Source organism: Myxocyprinus asiaticus, chromosome 8, assembly GCF_019703515.2.
Source record: "Myxocyprinus asiaticus isolate MX2 ecotype Aquarium Trade chromosome 8, UBuf_Myxa_2, whole genome shotgun sequence".
Classification (NCBI taxonomy): Eukaryota; Metazoa; Chordata; class Actinopteri; order Cypriniformes; family Catostomidae; genus Myxocyprinus; species Myxocyprinus asiaticus.
Genome location: NC_059351.1, coordinates 9,052,401 through 9,069,648, shown reverse-complemented (window position 1 = coordinate 9,069,648; position 17,248 = coordinate 9,052,401). Strand labels below are relative to the sequence as shown.

General features: G+C 38.9%; 1 protein-coding gene across 3 annotated transcripts in view; it reads right to left on the bottom strand.

Moving 5' to 3' along the window:
- Positions 1-17,248, bottom strand: part of LOC127445276 (rho GTPase-activating protein 7-like) — a 143,781-nt gene that overhangs the window by 23,949 nt on the left and 102,584 nt on the right. The window contains exon 1 of one of the 3 annotated variants that reach the window (XM_051705225.1): positions 5,591-5,827. The exons of the other annotated variants lie outside the window; for them this stretch is intronic. Within the exon in view, the coding sequence (XP_051561185.1) occupies positions 5,591-5,603 (13 nt within the window). The 5' untranslated portion in view covers positions 5,604-5,827. Of the gene's footprint in view, positions 1-5,590; positions 5,828-17,248 lie in introns of those variants that run through there. 3 annotated transcript variants of the gene reach the window in all.

Below are 17,248 nucleotides of genomic sequence, written 5' to 3'. Positions count from 1 at the left end.
CCCATCTAGTGCCCTCTATGGGTTGAAAACAGGTAATGCGATTGCTCTACTGGCATTTCTGCAATTGTATCTCCAAAATCTTCACAATTACAACTCACAATGTGTTGTAATCAGCAGAGGGACCTCTCTGCTAATTGTGCACATTCCCAACACTTAAAATCCTAATTATTCTAATTGCGATGATTGCAACTGACAGACCACCTGACAGACCACCTGAGATAGGTTCCCCGTCATTTCAAAAGAAAGTAAGAGAAAAAGAATCCCTCTCTTCCACTAGGATGTGATTAGGAGGGGCTACGGGAAAGAGACGTGAGAGAAAGATGTGTGTAAAAAGACACTGCTGACTTTGCCCAGGGGAAAGGACACAGGCTCTGTCTCTACTAGCAGGGATACGTGACTCCCCTCTCGAACAAGCGTGAGAGCGACAGCACGCGTGACAACAACAAAGGCACACGATAAGGGAGGTCCTCTGCCGGCAGAGAGAGAGAAGAATGCGGGAGATGAAGAGTGAATGAGGGAGAGGGAGTATTTCAAAACATGCTTTGACAGCAAGAACGCCAATGCGAAAATAACAGAAACGATCGGACTCAACCGCACAACTGTGTCTTGAGTCCATCTCAAATATGCACGTGCACATTCCTTTCAAGTGATTTTGCAGAATTTTGCCCAAAAGCACTTTTTAGGAGTTCGTGAACTTTGAAGAATGTGCTACACTTACAATAATAACACACTTGTCTGGAATGGTCTTTAATGAGCGCTGTGGCTTCCTGTGTATGTGTTGGTTTGCTCAACTTTGCTTTAAGGGACAAAACTGTCCCCAGAAGTTGGCAAAATCTGAAAAAAAAAAAAAAAACTCCTTTTGGGGATGTCCAGGGATGTCCTCAAACATTTGAGTATTTTATATAAAAAAGTTTATTTTGGGAGTAGGTTTGGTATGTAGTAATTATAATCAGCTTTCAATAAAAACAGTAGAGTTCTAAAGTATGTAAAGATGTGTCTATATACAGTATGTTTATGTGTGTTTACAGTGACTAGGCACCACTGAAGACCATGCAGCTGCTAGACAGAATGCATTTAAATGTTAATGATGGACACACACTCAGGCTCCACGGCAGTGTCTTACAGACTGGCCTTTTCTTTCATCACCAAGGTGTTTCCCTGACTGGTCACAATGGGCCACAATCACACAGGTGCCCGTCTGACACCAACAGTAAATAAGCTCAAGGCTTTCTAACCAGAGACGGCATCACAAACAATCCAAATCTCACCGTCATTCATTAAAAACCAGCCAAAGAATGTTGGCACACAAAAAAACAGGTAACAAACCTAAGATAATACGCAGATACTCAGATACAAAAGTTATTGCTTGGAACTTGCTCTTTCACCTTTAAGGAGTTCTCAGTCATGTTTCATTTTAGTATCAACTTTAATTGATGTCTAAAAGGTTTATTGTAAAATTTACTCCTAAAAAAAGGCACATGCTAGGCGATCGTTGACATAGAGTAAAAGTATAGAGCTGTAAATTAGTGGGGATAGCATAGCACAACTAATTTTGCCTTGAAAGAGTTTTTAAAAATGTCTATTTTGAATTCTGACATTTGATTACAGATTTTGGTATCTGAGCACTGTGACCTTGATGAGATCTCTTCTGAAACTCTAGAAGAGACACGTGAAATTACTAGGATCTTTTTCTCAGGGGAAAACCTGAGAAACAGTAGACTTCAACAAGTCTCCATTTGATCTCCATTTAATCTCATTGCAGTCCAGGAGAAACAACTGAGATATGAAAGAGATCTCATTTGTGATTTTTCTTTCCTACTGGCAAATTACTCACTGCTCACTAAGTGCACTATAGTGGATTCATCTATCGCAGCAATAAACCCACAAAACACTTAAACACTGTCTTTATGAAGATATATAAGTTTAAACACACTTGAGAAGTTGTTTCATACTCTCTGTCTTACACACATACACATACTGCTAAATATCACACAGATGTGCCCTTAATGTTCGGATATGGGCCGTCAGTGTAGAGTTTGTGTCTGTGTGCACACGTCGCATCCTGTGTTCTCCCCGCAAGTCTGTGCGGATCCCCGCGCCAGGCGGCAACCTCACTTCCCGTTCTTTTCCGAGGCCGACAGGAAGCCGTTAAGAGACCTCATTCCATGGTTACCATGGTCACTGGTCAGACACACCTCCTTTTGTTCAAGGCCAGATAATGGAGGCCTTCAGCACCAACACAAACACAGAGAACACCTTACATCCTGTAACACACACACGGAATGTCAAAAATTCTACCTCACAGAGAAAGAGAAATAGGCTGAACCGCCCCTCTAAAGTAAACAACCTTTGATTCTCAGCAATTGTACAGTACATGTTTACATTTAAAGGAGACTATTAATTCAAGTTACAGACACATCTAGATTGAGCAGCTGAGCTAACATTGTGTTGAAAGCCAAAGTCAATACTACTTTATTGAGTTGGATACACTAACACTTTTCTAAATTGAATATTACGTTCAGTATATTCTCCACGTCCAAACATATCCCAAAGGGTCTATATATATATATATATATGTCATAATTTCATTGATGCAATGTTTCCAACATGTGACCTATTACGCAACGCAAGGGTTTGTGTAAAAAAACCTAAAAAACAGTTGACTTAAAAAGTGACAATGGATATAAAGAGCTGTGATGACTTTATCAAGAGTCCCAATCTTTAAACTAGTGATTCACTGCTATTGATTTCTCAATGTCTGACGCCATTATGATAACTCAAAGCAGGGTGGCCAATGGTGGAAACATATACTTCAATTTAAAGACAGCAAATTAGATGTACAATGAAACTGCAGATGAAATTAAGTGTTTTCACTTATTTTACACAATATTTACTGAACAAAATTAGAAAAAAAATGTAATTGTGTATTATCCATTTACAACGCTGTTGGTAGATTTGGGCAGTAACATGAGGGAAATATGAATTTAGCTAATCCTAAGTGGGCACAGCTCTCACAAATAAAGTGCACAATTAAAAAAAGGAACCAACAGCCAACACCGCACCCTCCCATCTCTCTGTCTCTCCATCAGACTTAATCTACACATCTTGGTGCCAGTCTCCCAGTGGATGCATGACGATATACCTCTGCCACAGTGACCTGAGTCGCGCGCACAGGATGTCTGGGTGGCATCCGTCACAGAGACATGTATGTGTCATTGTCTCCATCATTATTCAAAGCACTCACTTTTCACTCCACCATGTTTCCATTTCTATCAAATCAATGAAATCTTTGATATATATTTGATATATATAGAGACAGATAAGACAAAAGCGAAGACAGCTTCCAGACCCACAGAAAGACAGACTTAATCTCTTGGGATAACTTCCTATAAACTCGGCTAAAGTTGAATTCCTGTTGGGACCTTTTTTTTTTTTTTTTTTTATTGCCACGTCTAAAATTACCATTTCTTCTTCCTCTTCTCCTCTCTCCTCCTCTTCCTCTTTTTCCTGTTGCAGGAAGTTCTCACAATCACTGGCTGATTGTCCCTCAGCATGAGAGGGAGGAGGTGGAACCCACTGTGTATGAGTGTTTAAGCAAGTTTGTGTAAGCAGACCTCTCTGCTATGGAAGCAAAATCCAACCCACAACCTGAATTTCAAAGCCTTGTTTTTGTCAGTGTGCATAATCAAGGGGAATCAAGGAGTGTGCATGTGCATTTGGGTTAATTTGAATAATAAGTCTTTCTAAAGCTGCAAATGAACAGCGCACTAACACCAATATCTGTCTTTGAGTGGAACTAGATGGATTTTATTTGCAATTCATGTGACCTGATGTCTTATTTGCCAAACCAACTAAAAAGACACTAAGCTCTTTCTGTATGCAGAGCATTTCCACGCTTACACTTTAAATGTGCAAATCGCTAGAAGTCATACATCATTTGCTGGGGATCATGCATATCATATTTGGCATGGTTTTTTTTTTAAAGACATATGGAGGGAGAGTGTGAGAGTCAGACAACTCTGAAAACAAGATGATCCCCTCCATCTGGCCCTCTACACATACACATGGGATGATGGAGTTATCCCACGGTTCACTACAGTCACCCAACACCGCAATGCAAGCCACACAAACATAAACTCTTTGGCCAGATGGCTCCATTAAAATGTGCTCCTCTGACTTTCTGACATATTTAAACATTAGCTATCGCTGACCTGGAGCCAGCCTGGCCAGGTCTGGTGACTGGCCACTTTGTGTAACACAAGACTGATCTCAGGTCAGATGATTAGATACGCTCCCTGATATGCCATTCTATCCAATCCATCTATGATCTAAAGAATACTAAGAGGGGGAAAGAAGTGAAGAAAGACAGACTCTCCTCTAATGTCGCAGCAAGCTTCTTATTACAGTGCAGAGTTACCGACTGATCCTAAAGCATCTGCAACATAATTATTGTGGTCAAATGTTTACCTATTAAATAAACTAAAAGCCTGTTTTCAGATGGCAATGATGGAGATTCACTTCTGAAAACCTATATCTGCACACACTTCCAAAAATCCTCCTTTGAAAGCTTCATTGGGTTTGAAACAGTGTGGGATGTTTGAGTTTGAATCTATCTCAAGGCTTCTAGTCCATCAAGCTCAAACCATGACCTTAGATTTATCAGGTGGTGCATGTATATCAACATCAAAGTGACGTGTTTTAAGCATGGCATTCTCTCCTTTGACTCCCTGCTTATCACCTGGAGTTAACATGACCCCAAGTTTATCGACCTCTACTTAGAAAAAGAGGGGGGAAAGTCTGATCATACAAGCAACTTCCTGCAACAACAGCACACATTCTTTCTTTGAAACACTAGTCTTTTTCGGATGCAAGACAATAAAGAGATCTCTATTCTGAGCATGGCAAAAGGTACGTGTTTGAAGCAAAAGGCTGCAGAGACCAAACTCGCACTTTGCACGACCGGTTTCACGAAGACACCAGAAATAAAGACAAGCGACAAGAGAAGACATAAAAAAAGAAAGACAAATGACGAGAACAATTTAGCAACATACTGAGTGAAATTATCTTGAAGCGCCGAAATGTATAGCTACATGGCGCGAGACGTGGAAAGATGCACGAATGCGCCCTCAGAGTCAAACGCGGACTCTCCGCGTTCTCTTTGGAAATGCCGGGACCTCGCAAAAACCTCCTTCAACTCTCTGCATTTAAATATGAGAGAACTCAGACCACCACTGACGAAACACACAAATCGCAAACTCTTCTCGGAATTACGTGAAATCGTCGCAAATAAAACTGAAGGAGACGAGTCGAGATTAAGAGTGCGCGAGATTACTTATTTGACAGCCTGGAACACCCAGTGGCCACCAAAATAATTGCGCTTTTAAACATTACAAATAAATGGTAATCTAGTTCCAATATATAAATAAAATAGCGGAATTTGGAAGGGAGCATTATAGCTAATCATGACATGTCATATAGCATTCCATATCCGCTTTACAACATTACAAAACGTCAACATAACAAGTTTCCTCACAACAAGAGTGAGTTATTTTGATGAAAAATAAATAAAATAAAATAAAAACATACTTACGAGTAAGGATCATGTTTGCGTTTTCAGTAACGCGATAGTCCCGCTGAGTAATTCTTCACGAGTGCTCTTCGTTTTATTCCAACATTACAGCGAAGTTCGCATAGTATCCCAATCCATGATTGATGTATTTTCCTGTCTGCTCGGGGAAAATAAATTCCTAACTCCTCCAGAGAGATCTGAAACTCCCGTGGACGGCTTGGCCCGTGCTGAATGTGAATGAACAGACTGATTCACTATGTAGGAATAGCAGGCAGAGGGAAGACTCCACCTCCCCGCCTACCCTAGGGCAGCCTCAGGTGGGCTTTCGCTCGCTGCTCTAGACGGAGAGGAGGAGCTACTACTAAAAACACAACCTGGAGCTACAGAATGTCAGGTAAAAAAAAAACAAAAAAAATTCATTCAGGATAATAAGTCCAGATGCTCCTGAATGATTTTTTTTTTTTTTTTTTTTTTTTTACAACATTCTTAAATAACCTGCAAAATATACGTGGCTATATAGTGTTTTTTTTTTTTTTTTTTTTTTTCAATCTTGAAATTACTGTAAATTATAATTAAATTAAAATAATCACATTCTAATTCACTTTTTAATTGTAGCCTAAATAAAAACAGTTGTCACAGCGCGCGCAGTACGCGCGCATCACGCGTCACCGATGGAATAGCCTAATTTAAGGGTAAAATTCGGACTTATAGTGTAATACAAGTGTTTTTGTTAGTCAAACGTATGCCCTTTACTCCAAATTACAACCTCAAGCCTATCTTTCTTTTCGTTTCCTGTCTTTGATGAGGTCTTTCTGTTTTTGGCGCGAAATCCAAATATTCGTGAAGCAAAAGTGAGAGTGATTTTCTACTTGCTGCTCATTTGGGTGCAATGTGTGGGAGCACTTTAAACTGTAATTAAAACGGCGCGCTGTTAGCATATCATTAGAGGTCTTCATTAAGTAAACGGGCTGTTTGAAGGTAGCTATTGTTGTACATGATGTTGTGAAAGGGGAAGACAATGTGACCGTTCTGCTATGGTAATTCCAACAAGCCCCATCAACAGGCGTCCCTGATCCTCGCCTTTTTCCACACGCACGCACACGCACACGCACACAGGCACAACCGTGCAACAGTAGCGTCTTACACAGGGCAGGACTTTCTATTGTGTCAGGAGTCCTTATTGAGATCAAACAAGCTTATGATCCTCTCGGATTCTCCCTGCTTTAGAAGTGAATAGAAAGTCACATTCACTTCCTTTAGACAGTTCAATTAAAATTACTGTATGCTAAAGCCTTAATGGAGACCACTTGGAAATTTTCATGCAAGTCAGAGGTCGGGAGATGTTTTCTGATTATAATTAGGCTGTGTTCGGAATGGAATAGTGGACTGCTTACTGAATAATGCAAAGTGGTATAATTTATACTACCCACATAAAAAAGTATGTAAAACAAAAGGCATGGTGAAATATTCATACAAGTTTAAAACTTCGGTATGCTACTTTATGGTGACAACCTACAGTGTGCATAAACATAAAATGCATAATGTGCATAGGCTATACTTGCTGTAAAATAGTAAGAGTAGTATGAAAGTATGCTATCCTGAACACAACCAAAGTCTGTAATTTGTCTTGTCTGGGTCTGTAAAAAAGTGAAGTGTGTTGCACTCACAAGGAAAACATTTTTTCAGGAAAAATGTTTTCATCACTGGGGAAAACTGCCTTTACTTGTGGAATTTCTCTGCCCTTATTCCTCACTCTCTGTAAACTCAGCATGACTCATATTTGGTGAAGCATTGCTATGGTAACATCAGGGTGATGTATTTGTGGGAATTCTACATGGAATAAAGAAAAATAATGAGGGTGAGCTCCTGATTTAGGAACTTTTGTCTCCACCACTAACAAATTCAGACATGCCATGGAGAATGAGTGAGTTATGCATATCTGGTTTTGAAACTGACTCACAGATTTTTCACCATACTTTTCCTCTCTCTCTGTAATTTTTATGTCAGCCCATCCTATTCTTTCTCTCCCCCTGAACACTATTCTTGTCACCCAACATATTGGACTCTATTTCCTAAGGGCACTTTTCATCGGTGGGAGTTTTTGAGCTATCTGTGGGTGTATGCACAAACTGTGGGTGCTGTATGTTAATGAATGGCACAAAGTGCAATTTGCTAATTCCCCGATAAATAGGTAATTGCGCGAAGAAGTTACAGAACCACATTTGTTTTCAGCACAAAGCGGTGTTGTTAACTATTTATCATGGGAAGTCACCAAAGGCTCGCTGTCATGTCGCTAAAAATAGCTAAATCACGTGATGACCCATCTTATTACGTAAGGTGTAAAATTAACATACGTAAAGGAATTGGCATATTGGGTGTATTGTTGAAGAACGATCATATGTATTTTTTTGGATCAGCGGAACATTACCCTATGACCATGCGCTACACGGACCCATTTTGCTGTTGCGTACCATCTCCGTTTTTACATCAGCTTGATTTTTTAGGGGCCTGGCCCCCTGGACACAGGGCCATGAAACCCACTGGATGATCCACCCCGTCTCTCTCTTTCTCTCCTCACCCTGCTAGATAATTAGGAACCAAGCACTGAAAGTGCGGAGGCCCTATTGTTCTTCTAAGGATTATTATTATTATTATTACTTTCAAGGTTTTCGGTACTTTTGGGGTAATTAGCATGCGTAAAAAATCAGAGTCGTCGGCCATTAGGCATGCTGGGGGGCTCTGTAGCGCCACCTAGAAGATAGGCATGTTCGGGGGCTCTGTAGCACACCCGTTTTGAGCTACTGTCACCAATCTTTGTACACATATAGATCTCATCAAGCCAGACATCTTTTGTGCTGACAGTCATAAGCTCTGCCCAACAGGAAGTTGTCCATTTTGGATTGTTTGAAAAATTCATGCTCTGGAATTTGAAATACTCCTCCTAGGGATTTCATGTTACAGGTATCAAATGTGGGCGACATAATGCCAAGACATTGCGATGCTAAATTGCAAACTGATTTTTTATATATCGAACGATGTTGCCATGGCAACACGATAAAATAATGTCAAAAAATGGGAAAAAGGAAATGTCTCATGTCTTCTGCGTGCATAGTGTTATTTATATCAAAATCGAGCCAAATGTTTGTCCTTGCAGGCCAATCACATTGATGTGGCTATTGTGGGTCACGGTTGTAGTGCCACCAACTGGCGGAAGGAAGTGTGGCACTTTTAACAGACATTAAAATATCCCCCTTGTGTTTACCTGAATTGCTTCAAAAAATTTTAGAATAATGACAAGACAGTGCAGATTTAAAATTCTGAAGGGGTTCTTGATATATTAAATACTGTTGCCATGGCAATGCATTAAATGTCATCATTCCTTTTTATGTATATTCACATGTTTTTGAAGTACTTGGCATGCTTGAATTTTCATATTATTTTGCACACATATCAGAGATGTCAACCATTAGGCCTGGGCAAAAGTTAACACATGGGTGTGGCTGGGGAGCTCTGTAGCGCCACCTTTTGACAAAAGTGGTGGGTCAGTTTCTTCTACGGTAACCAAACTTGCTACATATATTGTTCTCATCAAGCCAGACAACTTTAAAAATTACAGTCATTAGTATTTTTTGAAAATTGCAGGCCCTGAATTTTTTTTTTTATTTTTTTTTATTTTCTCCCCAATTTTGGCATGCCCAATTCCCAATGTGCTCTAAGTCCTCGTGGTGGCATAGTGACTCGCCACAATCCGGGTGGCGGAGGATGAATCTCAGTTGCCTCCGCACCTGAGACAGTCAATCCGCACATCTTATCACGTGGCTTGTTGAGCACATTACTGCAGAGACCAAGCGTGTGTGGAGGCTCATGCTGTTCTCCGCAGCATCCATGTACAACTCACCACGTGCCCCACCGAGAGCGAGAACCACATTATAGCGACCACAAGGAGGTTAACCCAATGTGACTCTACCCACCCTATGGGCTTGCGACTCCAGGTGTGGTAGTCAGCATCTTTACTTGCTGAGCTACCCAGGCCCTGATCTTTTGAATACTCCTCCTTGGGGATTTATGTGACTGTCACCAAATTTAGGCAACCTTATGCCAAGACATTGAAGATGCTAAATCGCAAACTGATTTTTGATATATCGAACAGTGTTGCCATGGCAAGGCAATAAATTAAGGGCAAAAATGTGAAACAGGAATTTTCTTATATCTTCTGGGTGCACTGTATGATTTTTATGAAAATCAGCTGTATGTTTGGTAATGGGGGCTGATCACATTTATGCGGCTATTATGGGTCATGGTCATAGCGCCACCAACTGGCAGCAGGAAGTATGGTACTTGTAACAGACTTTGAAATAGGCCTCTTTTGTTTACATGAATTGCTTAAAAATTCTTTAGAATAATGTCAAGACACTGCTGATGTAAAATTATAAAGAAATATTTTGTATCTTAAATACTGTTGCCATGGCAATGCATTAATTGTTATTATTCCTTTCTTCCTATATTTGGGTGTTTTTGAGGCACTTGGCATGCTTAAAATGTCATGAAAGTTTGCACACACATCAGAGTCATCAGCCATTAGGGCTGGGCCAAATTTTCGAGGGTGGGGGTGGGGGGCTCTGTAGCGCCCCCTTTAAAATGGGTGTGTAAGACGGCCTCTGTAGCACCCCCATTTTCACCTACAGTCACCACAATTGGTACATATATAGTTCTCATCATGCCGGACAACTTTCTTAATTATAGTCATTAGGTCCGCCCAACAGGAAGTTGGGATTTTTTGTATATTGCAGTCTCTGAACTTTTAAATACTCAATTCTCAATACTTCAGTTATTATTATTATTATTATTATTATTATTATTATTATTATTACTATTATTAAGTTTATATTTACAGTTGTATGTATGATCAAATTTCATTTCAACACTACAAAAGGGGCCAGTGGAAGAAGTCGGAGAGGGTAAAATGTTTGGATTTTATGGGAGGTGGTTATATAGGATTTTTTGACCACTTAGTTATTTTGATCATATTTTAATTTCGTTCGAAGTGTAATTTGAATTTAGAAATATGTTTGTTTTAATTTTTGTTTTGTTTTTTGTTTATCAATAAATTAATTTATTTTTTAAAGCAAAATTGATTGGTAGAACTGAAGTGCGTGCAAAAATCCACAGCCTATAACCTGGAAGGCCATTACGATCATTGTTAACACAAGTAATGATTTGTGTGTCACTGATCAATATTATTACTAATACATACATTCTCTATAATTTAACAGAGCTTGCATCCAAATCCTAAAGAGAACCAAATTTTTCATATGTATAAAAGAAGTGTGTCACTGTTATATAAATATGCCTGACATTCAACAAGGACGCAGTTAATGCACAAAAGAAAGTAAGTCCATATTTAAATTCTTCTAATTTATTGCATACAACCCATTACACTACCAGTTTCTTATGAATGTGCTGTCTTTGTTTATATTGCTGGTGCTTGACTGGTAATGGACTATATGGGATGCAGACGGTGCAATAACTGGAGAAGAACCTCAAAATTAAATTGCTCTTGACCCAGCCCATTGGCGCTTTATGTGTGCAATTTTGCCAAACTAACTTTTGCCTAGACTTAGAGCATGCTTGCACAAAAATAGCAAAACTTCATGGCCATGCCCACTGACTTTACTTGTATGACTTATTGCATAGTGATGCGTTTAGCACTCTTAAAATAGGGCCCATAGTCTACTATTGTTTACAACAAAACTTTCTTATATTTGAATAATTACGCTGTTATTTTTATTATTAACTTCAAAGCTCAAACAAATTCTCCAGACTTGAGAAGTTGCAATTGAATCTTGACTTTTTCACATCCATTCTTCACACTTTCAAATTTTTTTCTCTCCTATTGAAGCTATTGAATGTGTGTATTTGTGTTTATGTATGTGGTTTTGCGTATTCAAGGCTGTACTAAAGAGGATGAAGTTTACCTTCTTAAACACACCCCCCTAAACCACACCAGCCCTGTCACAGCTCCGAGGCTTTGTATGTTTGTTTGAGTAAAAGTTTTAAAGTGTATGCACTGTGCATATAGGATTGGTTTGCACAGATAGTCATTAAGTTCTCTAGAAATGTATGATGAGTACTTTGACTCCATTTATGGTCTAAGCCGACTGCAAATTAAGAAAACATCATGTTTAGGAATTCATAACATTTTGAAATCTGAAATGTAATTCTTCAAAAGTGTGAAAATGTGAAATTTTTTGGCATCAGATACTAGAAAGTCTAAACTAGACAGAATTATTTTTCTAGTTTGATTAGCAAAACTCCTTGACTAAATGCTACTGTATTGTCATGAGATGTTATGGGCCAATTCCTGTGGTCCGAGAAGCTGGAGCTAATATTTTCTGTGATGTCTTCGTTGTAATGTTTGTTTTGTATGAACTTTTGCCAGGACAAAGCCTAACTAAGCTTACAATTTCACTCATGGTTTGAGCAAAAATGTATACTGTTAAAAAATATGCCGCATGAAAAAAGGACAAAATGGCCTAAACTGAAATTATATTTTGTGGGCATTATATATAGCAGGTTGCAATATTAATTTAAAGGAGCATATATGTTAAAGTGACACCACTCTTGCACTATTCAAAGTTCACTTGATCCTGAAACTTCTACACCTAAAATGCCTTGCGTTTTACTTACAGCAAAAGAAAGTGCCAAAGGGGTCTGTGTTTAGTGAACAACTGGTAAACCTTTATTGCTATATTAATTCTGTATGAATATTCATAACCAAAGTATGAATATTCATACTGTATGAAAAACTGTATGAAAAGTTTGTGAATGTGTATGTGTGTCTGTGATCAACAAAAGGCCACTAAATCCCAAAGTTAGACAAAGGGGGAGTTACAGAAGAATAGAACTGCTATTATCAGCTGTTTATAACACAGCACAGGCTCCAAACAATCAAAAATAGAACTAAGCAGGTGTGGGTGGGTGTATTTCTATATGCCACATTTTTAAGCTGTGAAAGTAAGCTGATGTACTCTTGTTTGTGATTGCACATGCAAAACATCATCATCAGACCACATAAGCTGGACGTGTATGTACACAATGTGCCAGCTTTGATATCCAGAGGATTTAAACAAGAAAACATACACACATACACAAGCACAGATTCTAAAGTAAGGGACATATGTATCTGTGTAATAATAAGAGCACATTAATGTACCCATGATCCAATTCAGTGTTTACAAGTTTATTAATCACTTCTAAGAAGGAACTCGGTAAAGAAACTAATTAAGCTTAAATTAGTGGTTAAACTAGGGACACTGTACTAGTGGTGCACTCTTGCTATGAACATGAATGTCACCTTGAATCGTGTACATTATTGAGTATATCAATTTATACTATCAAAAGTATCAATTTATTGTCTGGTAGATGATTGACAACAGGTGAAAACATCCCATAGACTTACAAATAAGGAGCAACCCAAGCCATATTGTTGGATGAGAATAATTGTAAGGACAGACAGGAACTGATATTTGAATATGTAATCCAAGCAATAAGGCCCATTTTTATCAATTAAATCAGCAATAAACATTTCTGACTCATCATTTTGTATAAAGCTGCTTGATGGAAGAATTGCTTATTTGCAGAAGTTCTGCACATTTTCAGAAGGATTTTATCATTTGCTAAGGTCTTACATGTCTCAGAGGCATTAGTGTACACAGCTGTTATGGAGATACATACACAGCATGAAAATGGAGGACTTCTGGCTCTCCTCAGAAGCTGTCTGGAATCCGAAAGGCCCTGAGGGAGATGGTTGAGACTTTGTCTGAAACATGGATTCAATGGATTTTGACAAGTCTGAGATTTGGAATATTTGCCATAATGGGGGTGAAACGGTGACTGTACGTGCTAGTATGGATGTGAAAGATGATTTATGTGTATGTGTTGCACTGCCACAGCCATTTCCAAAAAATTGACAACCTTTGTTTAGAGGTAACAGTGCTGAATCTTGCAGTGATATTTACAGGTCATTGGCCATCAACATATGAGTCAAGCATGGCACTCAGTCAAGAAACATTCTTGTATTTGTGCATTTTTGTAAAAAGGTTACTTTAGTTCATAGGTAACTGTGCACAATGCTTTTAAGCATTCCTAATGTAAACCATTCTGCTGATAGTTTTAGCTGATCTGATTGCAGATCAGTTTTGAGGACACGTGACAGACTCTATATGGAGAGTAGCTCAGAGAGAAATGAGAGAGATACATTCAAGCTACTCATTCAATAATACGCTGGCATACAACACGTCACGTTTTACTGCAAGGCTCAGAATACATTGTGTCAAAACTGGATTAATGTAATTTACAGAAGTAGGATATGTTAGGGTTAGGGTTAAGGTTATCGTAGCTTTACCACCAAGACAACAAGTGTTCAAAATCAAGGCTATGCTGGTCCAAAAGCTAGACCAGCACCAAACCAGCACTATCCAGCCTAGACCACCATGGAACTTTACAGGGTAGGATTAGGGTTAGCGTTAGGGACCTGAGCAACCTCTAATTTTATGGGTAGGCTATGGTTATAGTCTGGGTTAGGTTTAGGACCAACATGATTACACTGAAAATTGACAATGCTTCAGAAATGATTGTTTCAATTCAACTGTGTTCACCTTTTCCTGTTACGCAACTGAAACATGAGTTTTGTTTCTATGAAAACCAGGAAGTAATTGTGTTCACATAAACAAGGATGAGCACGATTCAGAGGTTGCTTTTTCACTCTGAAATTACATTTTTACTCCACTGACGTTTAGGTTTAGGATTTGGGATGGGGGTAGGATTGATAAAATATGAATTCCTGTTGACTGTATTACATTGTTTTAACTGAAAACACATCTCATTTTAGTGCCATTCTGTGTATATTTCACTCAGGATCTGGAGCTCAAATGTGGTGATACGTTCAACAGCATTCCCAGCTTTGGCCACTGAGGGTAGTGGTTCGAATTTCAGTAAGCACAGACCGATTTCAGCAGCAGAACTTTCAACCTACTTCTGCCAACAGTGCGATCAGTCAACAAAGAATGTTGATCCAAGAACCATTTTGATCCATGTCCTGCTTGAGTGAACCACACTGTGTGTCAAAACAGTGCTTTGTAGAATAATCCCTCCACACGAAGACAGACTTACATACACAGAAAACCTCTTGAACCCTGAAGACATCCATAAGAAAGCCCTCAGTTAGCAAAAAAGTCCCAGGAAAGGTCTGACACATTCTCCCCTCAGCCAACTTAATTGGAGCTCCTCAATACCTCACTGACAGATCAGTAGATCCCTTATGTTGTTTTCTTCTTTGACTGGCAGAGTCAAAATGAAGCTCCAACATCCTTGAACATGCAAATTTACTCGTTCCATCTCTGACACACTTGGGTTCTCTTTTTCATCTCTTGTTCTCGCATTCCTGGCAATATGAGGCTTAGACGGCTGGGCCTTGAGTAGTGTCAGCTGGCCCAGTGGCATAGTTTTCCCACAATGAAACTGACAGGGCTCTTTGAAACTACAATAACTGTGCTGCTTTATGGATGGAATGGATGCAAGGTACTGAAGTTAACAAATGTCTCAAAATCCCCTAAAGACTATATGTAGGTCAGCCAGAGGGCCTTCACTCTAAGAAAGGGAACCTAATGTTGAATCAAACCACCTGAGTGCGTTTTGTTGCTCATACAAATGAAGTTTTTTAAATACCCAGGTGTAGAAGTGCGTGGTGAGTGAAGTTTTGAAATGCATTTGAAATGAGTATTATAGTAGTTCATGGATAACATGTCAATGGATAGGCTCTAACATCAAGAGTTTAAATGTATATGAATGTATAAGGTGTATAGGTGCACTATCCTTTAAGATTTTCTCCACTTTTAAACACCTTTTTGCCTTCAATGGTTAATTTTAAATATTCCTGTGGTATAACAAATGATTTGTATTTGTATTTTATTTTATTTTTTTTACAAACATTCCATTATGTCTTTCATTTCAGACTGAACTCACATGGAAATCAGAAACAGAAAGTTAACTTTTTTTTTTTTTTTTTTTTAGCTAAATTCGGTTTGTGCTTACTTAAATATGAAACACTGCCTCCAGTGGCCAAAGCAGTAAGTGTTGTTGGGCATATGGGCATGTGTGAGCTCCATTTTCTGGGTGAAATCTCCATGGAGGGGTGGCAAAAGCAAGCTGTTTTCAGCTGTATAGGCTGTAACACAGTGAAGAGGAATGCTTATTTTATAAACTGAACCTCACAACCCAAATCTCAAACATAATCCTAAACATTATTGAAGTAAAAAGTAATGTTACAGGGGAAATGCAACCTCCGAATCGCACAAGTCACTGATTATGCAAATGCAAATGGTTTCAACACAGGATGTGAACCCTGGTCTACCACGCTGCTGATGCAACATGCTTCTAGTCGCCACAGGGAAAGTTAACTGTGGAGCTGGTGCATAAATTTCTGAAATGAGATGGTGCTTGTCAGTGAGTCAGTGTAATGTGACCGATTCTAGGGTATCATAACTCTCAGAAACAACATGCCGACTTCCCATGTTGCCCATGCCCATGAGGTCAAAAAAGCTGCATCCAAAATAATGGAAACCAAAATAAATAATGCAAAATGCTTTTTAAAATAGTTTTAGATGGATTACAGCTAGCACATCACACTGCAGGACATGATAACTTCCTGGCCATTCCATGTTAACTATAATGCTGTAGTAAAGGAATTCATGAACCTAAATATGAACGAACAAATATGTAGAAGCAAAAACTTTCAAACACATGCACACACTTGGGCTAACACACACTCACAGAAACACGTGCACATGGTGGGTTTAAATCATGGCTCATATTTTTCCAATTAGTCGTGCATGAAGAGAGGAGATATGGTTTGCTTTAGATAGCAGACAGAGACAATCATGTATGTGTGTGTGTGTGTGTGTGTGTACGAGGCCATTTTTTTAGGTTACAAACTGGTAATAACAAGGGTATTATGGTATAAATGTGGTTTATGAGGACATTTCTAGTGTCCCCACAATTCAAATCACTTAAAAAAAAAAATTACGTTTTTATGAAAATGTAAAAATGCTGAAAGTTTTTTGTGAGGGTTAGGGGATATAATCTATAGTTCATACAGTATAAAAATCATTATGTCTATGGAGAGTCCTCATAAGGATAGCCGCATCAACATGTGTGTGTGTGTGTGTGTGTGTGTGTGTGTGTGTGTGGAATGGGGTGAAAAGAGAAAGAGATCAAGAATAGAGTTCAACACGGGAACAAATGATGAAATAGCCACAGTAATGCTTACTTTCCCTCAGCTCAGTCTCCTTTTATTTAACTCATACAGTACATTTCTTTTTTCTCTTGCTGGGGCTTTGGTTATAATTCCAACCCTTGTTATAAATCTTCCTCACTGTAAATGTGTGATTCTTCCCTCATATAGGTTCTTTTCAACACTTTCAGCTACCTTCCAGTCTTCAGCAGGCATGGCTCATTTCAGATAATTGATTTTTGATGAAGAGATTTGGCTTTGGAGAGATGAAACGGGAGAGCCTGGTATAACTTTCCAACCCCTGCTCGCCTCCCCGAGCCAAATCATGATAAATGATTTTTTATTTCCTAACAACTCTGAACAGATCCTCTAACCCATAGATCGTAAGC